This window comes from Leuresthes tenuis, unplaced genomic scaffold (genome assembly GCF_036924035.1).
Source record: "Leuresthes tenuis unplaced genomic scaffold, fLeuTen1.0.hap1 SCAF_22, whole genome shotgun sequence".
NCBI classification, from domain to species: Eukaryota; Metazoa; Chordata; class Actinopteri; order Atheriniformes; family Atherinopsidae; genus Leuresthes; species Leuresthes tenuis.
The window spans coordinates 25,046,255-25,055,036 of record NW_027325376.1 but is presented as its reverse complement, the minus strand read 5'-3'; the positions used below and the strand labels follow the sequence as shown (position 1 = coordinate 25,055,036).

Here is an 8,782-nt window from a genome sequence, read left to right as displayed (position 1 = left end):
CCTGGCACCCTAAAAAAACAAAAAAAGATACCAAATGTGTCCATAAATATTTTATGGTGCCACCAAAACCTTAAAGTCCAGGTACTCATTTGATGTTCAAAGAGAAAAACCTGAATATTTTCACTCATTCTAGGAAAAGCAAAGATGATGCAGATCTATTTAATGAGTCATGCCAGTGAGCCAAATTCAGTGCTAGAGCCTTTAAAACTGATTAATCAAAAAGCATTTGAACCACTTTAATGCTATTCACAGGTGTGTTGTTCCTGCTATAACAAGCCAAAAATGTTTGCTGTGAAGAAGGTCAATAAAATATTGCGTGGAGGGGTGTCAATGTCTGAAAGCACACACTATTACTATTGATGAGAGCAGAAAATTGAAAAGAAAAATTGAATTTTGAGTCCTCCTGAAACAGCAGGTACTGGAGAAACTGTGGCTTACAGCAGCTTGCAATGAATTTGTGTGCAAGCCTTCAAACATGTCAGTGTTAGCAAACGCAAAGTAAAATTGGAATTTCTGGGTTTTACTGCCATACTGCTAAATTTTGATTGAAGCTCTAATTTCTTTGTAGGCTGACAACTCAATTGCTCTTAACCTCGTTAACACAAAAAGCATTCAACTTCTAACAGTTGTTGTTGTTGCTCACTAGAGCTGGTAAAAAGGTTTTTTAGTAGATTTGAAAAAGGATTAAAGAAAGTGATAAGACTCTTAGCTCCACCAGGCTAGCTGTTACACTGAATGCCAGCCAGCAAGACATTAGCAAGACAAAAAGTTATTCTACAGATAATTATACCTTAAAGGGGAACTCTGGTATTTTTAAACCTAGACCTTAATTCTGGCATGAAATACGTTCATCTGCTCACAGAGAACAGTTTGGTGAAAGTCGGCGTCCTTCAGAAGATATTTAGATAACTGGAGATCCATATAACGGAGTGAACGGGGGCTTAGAGGATGCAGCCTCTAAATAAGGCATTATCTGTCTTTATTTCACCAATACTTTAAGAAGAATGAATGAATGAACGTGTGCTATAGCTCTGTTAGCTCATAGCTGCTGTGTTGTTGTTATTGGAGGCTATCGGGGGGCTTATAGAGGGCTTTCTGCACACTCGTCTACTGGGATGATGTCATCGACGTGCACTGCTGCAGCACAGCTTATTTACTCCGTGCTCTGTGACAGTCGGCTAACTTCACACATAGTTTGCTACTGATAGATTTGTGCAGGATATTTATCAGATTTTGACGACGTGGACGACAACTTTGAGTACGATGGACGTTCTTACCGGAGTGAATGAGCTGTGCTGCAGCGGCGGGCGTCAATTACGTCATCCCACTAGACAAGTGTGCAGAAAGCCCTCTATAAGCCCCCCGATAGCCTCCAATAACAACAACACAGCAGCTATGAACTAACAGAGCTATAGCACACGTTCATTCATTCATTCTTCTTAAAGTATTGGTGAAATAAAGACAGATAATGCCTTATTTAGAGGCTGCATCCTCTAAGCCCCGTTCACTCCGTTATATGGATCTCCAGTTATCTAAATATCTTCTGAAGGACGCCGACTTTCACCAAACTGTTCTCAGTGAATAGATGAACGTATTTCATGCCAGAAATAAGGGTCTAGGTTTAAAAATACCGGAGTTCCCCTTTAAAAAGGCTCTGTAGTAATCTGATATTTAAGCAGAAATATAGCTTTACCCTTCTAGAAAATATTCCTTTTCATTCTGAAACTGATGTCGGCATAGTGTTATGAGGTTCAAAAAAACTACTAAGGAGACAGATCTATTTGTCTAAGTAATTGTCAATATGTTTTCATTAATTCATTTTCCATAACTGGTATATCCTCTTTAGGGTGATGGGGGGAGCCTATCCCAGCTACCATCAGGGGTGAAAAATTGCTACAAATTGTGACCAAGTGGAGCTGTACTTTCAAATGAGTGACTGGACTTTCAGTTTTTTGAAGGCATTGATATTTTCACATTGTGCCATTTTCTCAGTGACACCTACTACCTGTCGCTTTAGCCGACTAAAGGGAAAATTCCAGTATTTGTCAACATTGGTCTTACTGTTAGATTCTTGTTCATTTTGACACCTGGTCATAGTCACAAATTTAAAGAGCACCTGCACTTTTACCATTTGAGCATTCAGAATCAGAATGCTTTCAGACAAACACTTGAATTTTCCTACTGAAAAGAAAGTGGGGGGCTGTTTCTGAACAGAAACCTTGTAAGGAGCAACAGATAGAAGCCCTTTCTAAGTGCCAAAGCGTGCTGGAGTGGGGGCCACGTCAGTGTGTCCGTGGTCCTGGGAGGAGAAGCAGTCATCAGAGTGAATGAAGTGCAGGGCGGTCTGGTTGTAGCTCAGCAGGGCCTGCTGCTTTTCCTCAGGGCTGTAGAACAGAGAGTGAGGATGGACCTGCTGGATGTGCCTCTTGATGGTACTAACCTTCAATGTAGCCAGCGTGGCTCCACAAACCATGCAGATCAATCCGTGTCTCCTACAGTCATAATCCATCAGGTACTCCATCCGCCAGCGCACCTGGTAGTTTCTTCTCTGGTCTTTTCCAGGGTAATGGCCATGACGCGGGGGGGTGGCTGCAGTGCTGGTGTCCATTGACTTACCCTTCCCCCCACTCACACTCTCCTCCCTTTTAACTATTTTGGTGGGTATTTTGACATCATGAGAAGTGTCCACATTGGTTTCTCCTGTACTACTGAGGACAACAGCTTCGCCTGGGTGGATTTCTGCAGAAACAAAGGATTGAGGGTTGACGGCGGTAGTTACTGAGTTTTAACAAACTAAAGCAATCTTACTGCTAGATTCTTGTCCATGTTGTCTCCTAAGAACTATGAACAAATAAACCTCTTTAAGAAAAATATCAGGGGGTGCTTTTTTTTCTCTCTGGACACTAACTTAAATGTCTGGCCACAGTTTAACTTCACGATCTGTTATTCAAGCAATTTATATCTAACTTAATTAAAACAGCAATGCAAGACTATTCCTCTCAGAAATCATCCATCTAAAAAGATCATGTTTGCAAAATACTGAGTGTTTAAAATCAGAAAACAACTAGTCAGCATTATTGAGGCAGCATAGCATTAGCCAACAACAACAAGAAGTTTAACCATACTCCCTCATAAGAATGTGACAACATTTAGTGATGTTTTGAGCTGTCTGTTACTTTTTATTTATTAGAAAAAGGAATTGCTTGTTCATGTTATGATTTATTGTGGGTTTTCTGAAACCTAAACTTTAAAATTGAAATACAATACACCTATTTTTTGGATGAATTTCCCTTAGCAAGTTGCACCTTGACCAGACAACTTGACATCAGATATCAACACACATTTTGGGGGCCAATGGAAATCTAAAGTTTCACAATAAAAGCTTCCAAAATAGTACATTGCTAAACATTACATTGGTCCTTATAAGATTAATGCTGCGATTAGAAAGATAGAAAGCATTAGAAAACATGTCTAAGTTAACCAAATCATGTTTTGGTCATTGTCCTAATAATCAGACAAAGATACTGACTGCAACTCCTCACAGTAGCACAAACGTTTACTTCTTTTCAGATGAATTTTAGCTCTTAGCCCTGCTGATTTAGAATCCAAACATTTTTTCTGTAAAAATGTCCTAAAAAATTGTATTTGGAAAAGTAAGACAGGAGCTTTTGATGTGAAACATCTGCACGTTTTTCGCCAATATGACATTGATGGCCCTTTACACCAAAAAATGGAAAAACAATTAGCAAGCTAAACAGCATTTGTCTTTGAAAAGAGAAACCGAGGGTTGTATGTGACATGACTTTTATTGTACAATCAAGATCAATTCTTTTGACTTTAGATTAAGTCTGGCGTTTAATGTGTAAGAAGAGTTATAAGCAAAGTTAAACAGGAACAGATCAGAAAATGTACGTAGTCTCTCATAGCAGCCTCTGTAGATGACATTGGTAAACACCAATAACTATGGGCAAACTGTTTTCAAATATCATTTAACAGTGACAAAAAGCCTCTCACCATCTCGTATTTGTGTCCCATCACTAGGATAATCTTTGGTCCAGGCAGCAGCCATGGCTTCCCTTTCTTGTCGGCTCAAGGCTGTGGTCTCAGGGTGACATTCCTGGATGTGGCGGCGGAAGCTGCTGACCTTGGTTTCATGCAGGACCTGAGAACACACCATGCAGAAAGTACCCTGCCCCTGAGGCCCATATGCTATTAGGTAGTCGAGGCGAAGCCGCCATGGGTCGCCCCCACGCAGCCGTCTTTTTTTGGGCTGACGGAAAGACTGGGATCCCTGCTGTGGAGTACCAACACCTCCATCCTCACCAATGAGACAAATGTCCTGAGTTAAAGTGCCATCACCCTCTGGGTAAATGTCAGTGTTGATCTGGATGGACGTCACATCCTCAGCAAAGAGGGTCATCCCTTTTCCTTTGGTGTCAGGCTCTGATTTGATTGAGGTTTCGGACTCCTCTGTTAAGGGGCAGACAAATACACAACACTTATCAAATTAAAATGATCTTTGTTTTTTTTTGGTCTCTGAGAATTCCCATTAGATTTTCATGTGCAATACAATCAAGGGAACAACCATTGGATTATAAAACTAAACTATTATTATTTATGATATCATTGCACACTGATACTGGTAGTGAGGACAGTGAATCCCAAAGTCTACGTCAATAGATCATATTCAAGAAGCAGCGCTGGAAGACTCATTGTTAAAGTGGATTTCCAGGTTGCTTGACTCATCCTGTTACCATGGCAATGCTAATCCAGCAAAGAAAAAATAGAAAGGGTTGTGTTAGATGGAGTTGTGCTTTTGATGCCCATAGATTTCAAAGTGCAGCGTGATGAGTGACATAATTATAAGATGAATAACACAATTTCTAGAAATCTATCTGTAGTCCTATACATTTAAAGATTTGTTTGTTGTCTCTTTGTTTTGGTTTTTTTCGTCTTTTTTTTCAAGTTGCAAAATACAACAATCAGGATAAAATAGTATACAGTATTTTCCTTAATACCAAAAGCATATTTTGTGGCTGATGTTCTCACCGTGAGTCTGTGCCCAGGCCTGCAGGATGCAATGTTTCTCCTCAGAGCTGTACACAAGGGAACTGGGGTGGGTGTCTAGCACATGGCTCTTGATGTGATCCAAGTGAAGCGAGGGCAGTTCTGCCCCACACACCATACAAAGCAGCCGACTGGCCTCTGCTTCATATTCCATCAAAAACTCCTGGCGGAACCAAGCATGCAGGGAATCATTCAGGTAGCGTTCCAGGGTTTGTGCTGATGGCCCAGGAAGTTCCTGCTCATCCTCTTGAGGTTGGGGGGTTTCACTCCTTACAGAATGTGGAGACAAATTAAGGGGTTGTTGTAGCTGCTCCAGGGATGCCATAGGGTCTGGAGATTCTGTTTATAGTTAAAAGAAAAGCAGAAATACTATTTGTAGAATTCAGAATAGAGGTGCAAAGAATTACTTTTGTGCAATATCACCAAGTGGCACAAAAATCTGAATTTCCTAATGCTGATCTGAAGTTTTTCATACAAAGAAATGTATGTAATGGCATTTAAAGTAGATTTTTGATAAACTAGTCTTTCACAAATGCTGATTATTTAAATATTTAGATATTCTATGTAAAAGACAAAGTTTCTGGATGATATATATTTCACCCGTGATACACTATGCATACATTAGCAAAAAATGATACATGTATTAAATATATATATATATATATATATATACACACGTTACTTTTTAAGACTGCTTTTGAGGTTATGCACTTTGTCCAGTAAGGTAGGTATAGAAATGGAATATTAACTATTTGTCTTCAAACTTGCTCATAAGTGCTCATAAAAACTGTGATTGATATACATTATCACTCAGTCAGGGGGTCCACATGCTGAGATTAGCTGGATTACAGCTACAGTTGGGTTCTGCTCCTTATCTGAGGGTAATTATCCTTGGATATATGGCGGTGAATGAATGGAATCACTGGCACAAAGCATGTCATACCCCGGTACCATAGGTGGCGCTGTCCCCATTTCAGCTATCGCTAATAGAGCCACTTCCTGTTGACGTCTTCACCGCCAACAACAACAAACTCAGGCATTCAGAAAGATGGCGAACGCAGAGCGAGATGAAGCTGCGTCCGTCTACATTTAGTTTGAGATGATCTGGTTATGGCACAGACGATGCACAACGGCACATTCTCCATCGCGTTGTTTCTTTCTTTCCAGTGGAAACTTGTCACAAATTTATATAAGAAACTACCCAGTGAATTTCCTCAAACTGTGAAGTCTCCAATCCCCAGCACGCTGTCACAGAATCAGAATATTATTCTATCCTGCTTATACATGTCAAGACATAAATGCATACTGCCACCAAGTTTTAGATTTCAAAAGTTTCAAGCATTTCCACAAATGCTTGTATGTGGAGTCCAACCTACCTGGAATATGTTGCCCAAACTGCTGTGAGTCCTCATCTGCCTGAAGCGATGGTTCAGCAACAGAACTATATGACCTCTGACCTCCCCCCAGGCTCAGGTGGCTCTCCCATCCAGAGCGGATTACCTCCTTGTCAGCAGCGCTCCACAGCAGAGAGTCTGGGTGCTTCTGCCTAATATGCCTCTTGATGGTGCTGAGCTTCAGGGTGGCTAACGAGCTGCCGCACACCATGCAGATCATGCCATGCCTCTGCGGGTCAAAGTCCATCAAGTATTCACTGCGCCAGTATTCGTGGTAGTAGCGTCGGTGATCGCGGCCAGGAATCCGGCTAAGACCTGGACGCGATGCCCTCTGGACCCGAGGCTTGCGTGCAGACGGCCCAGGTGCAGGGGAGAGGAGGAGCGGGTGGTCAGGGCCCTCTGTGATGCTCCAGTAGCTGGTGCCTGCAGATCTGACAGTTGTGACCATGCCAGTCTCTGATCCCACCCCACCATGGCCATTGGCAAGACTGTCTTCATCTGAAATTAACAAGACGGATGAGTATTGCATGTAGATGATCATGTTGTATATCCCATTAGAAGAAGCAGACCTTTTTTTCTCTTCTGACACCAAATATAAACAGACACCTTGTTTTGGTCAATATGGAGCACACTGGCAGTATTGCTTTAGTTTTGTTTGTAACATGTAGCCATCATCTCAAATGACTACTTATATATGTGGAGGATATGTTGATGGTTCATAAAATGTGTTAGTGTGCCATGATGTAAGTAATAATAGTACAAATATATTTAGTGAGGATCTGGTCTATGAACAATCATCTGAATGAGGTCAGCACTGAAGCAGATGCATCAGTGCTGGTAATACTAAGAACATATGGAGGAAAAGATCATATATAAGTGCACTTCACTGATACAAGTTAGATGTTAGCGTTGGAGTATTATATATGTCAGCTGTCATTTCCCCATGCCCTGGATGTGTGAATGCCCCTCACAGTGCAGCATTGTTTCTTGGTTATTCTGAGGCGTGCTGTACCGCTGCTGTCCGGTAGGTGTCAGCCATGTGTTCGCTTCGCCTGTGAGCTGCTGAGCCTTTGTTTATAGGAGCCACAGAGACGGAGGGGCCATGCCGCTCCACGGCTTTGTCCCTGACACGGATTAACTGTCTGACAATGACTGTGTCACTGACAACCGCACACACCCACTTAGCTGTCGGGGCGTGGGGGTGGGGGGGGTAATACTAACACTACTTTATCTCCGTTATTGCTGCTTATGTGGATTTTTAGATTTACCTCCCAAGTTGCTCTGTTCTTGCGTCGCTTCCTCTTCTCCGCTTATTATTAATGAGAGCAGCTCAGACTGCTCGGCACACCGGAGGTCCACAGGCTCGTTCCCCCCCGTTTCTTTCTCTTCCATCACTGACCTGGCTGCTGCTTTGGTAGTGGCTCGTGTTCCTCCTTCCTTCACTGGATCGTAAGGCTACAGCCGGACATGTCACGGTCACATCAACTACATGTTCCAGTTGGAACGTGTTCCGCCGCACCGTTCGACACGCATCTGGCAGGCGCTATAACAAGCCCATCGCTTTGGAGCCCGGGCTCTCCACTGTCCCCCCACGCGCCCCGCACGGGAGCCAAGTTAACTTTTCATAGAATCACTCAATCACGTATTCCACTGGCTGAACGAGTCCACTGCTCCGTGCTGCTCAAGGTGGATGCGCCTCAGTGTAGGCCTCTAGTAATGTATTTTAAGGTTCTTGCTTGTCTTCTGGGTGGGGAGCCGGACTAGGGGCCCCTGGGGCTCCTTAAGGGGCTCCTGGGTAAATTTAAAGAGACAGTAACAGTGTCGACGATGCACACCCACCCCGGGGGCGGAGTGGGGGGCAGATGGAGCAGCAGGCGCTAATGCTGATAAGCTTCACATACAACTGCTGTTCTCTCATAGCCATGCTATGACAGAGGTGCTCTGGTTCGGCAGATTACTAGTTAAAACACGAGGCGTCTCCATGGCAAAATCAGGGCCCCACGAGCTCCAGCTCACGGTGCTTTTTGCTGGATATTCCATATGCCGTGAATAAGATCTTGTTTTCAGTGTACTACAGTAGCTTAGTTAGGTCAACACAACATGATAAACTGTTCTACACTGTCATTTTCATCACTGACAGATTAATTTTTTTTCTTAATTCATTAATTAATTAGTTTTCTTATTCTGTAGACCTATCACCATAAACCACCATACCCAAATACTTAGAATGCAAGCAAAGATGACCTTTTAGAAGCTTAAACAAGCAGTCAAACCTTTTTTTGTCTCTAATCAAACATTTTGTACTTTGATGTTGTTTCTTA

General features: G+C 42.4%; 1 protein-coding gene across 1 annotated transcript; it reads right to left on the bottom strand.

Moving 5' to 3' along the window:
- Positions 1–1,646: 1,646 nt before the first annotated feature.
- zfta (zinc finger translocation associated) lies at positions 1,647–8,220 on the bottom strand. The gene is made up of 5 exons (XM_072376327.1): positions 7,730–8,220; positions 6,444–6,959; positions 5,050–5,406; positions 4,015–4,470; positions 1,647–2,739 (listed from the first exon to the last, which is right to left on the bottom strand). Exons 1-5 carry the CDS (start codon positions 7,851–7,853, stop codon positions 2,249–2,251), a joined length of 1,944 nt encoding a protein of 647 aa, XP_072232428.1. The 5' UTR covers positions 7,854–8,220; the 3' UTR covers positions 1,647–2,248.
- Positions 8,221–8,782: the final 562 nt, after the last annotated feature.

Coding starts and splice junctions, on each gene's coding strand:
- zfta (XM_072376327.1), bottom strand. CDS start 7,853: ATGGAAGAGAAAGAAACGGGGGGGAACGAGCCTGTGGACCTCCGGTGT. Junction 6,960..7,729: donor AGAACAGAGCAACTTGGGAG/GTAAATCTAAAA, acceptor TGTTAATTTCAG/ATGAAGACAGTCTTGCCAAT. Junction 4,471..5,049: donor GGCCTGGGCACAGACTCACG/GTGAGAACATCA, acceptor GCCCCTTAACAG/AGGAGTCCGAAACCTCAATC.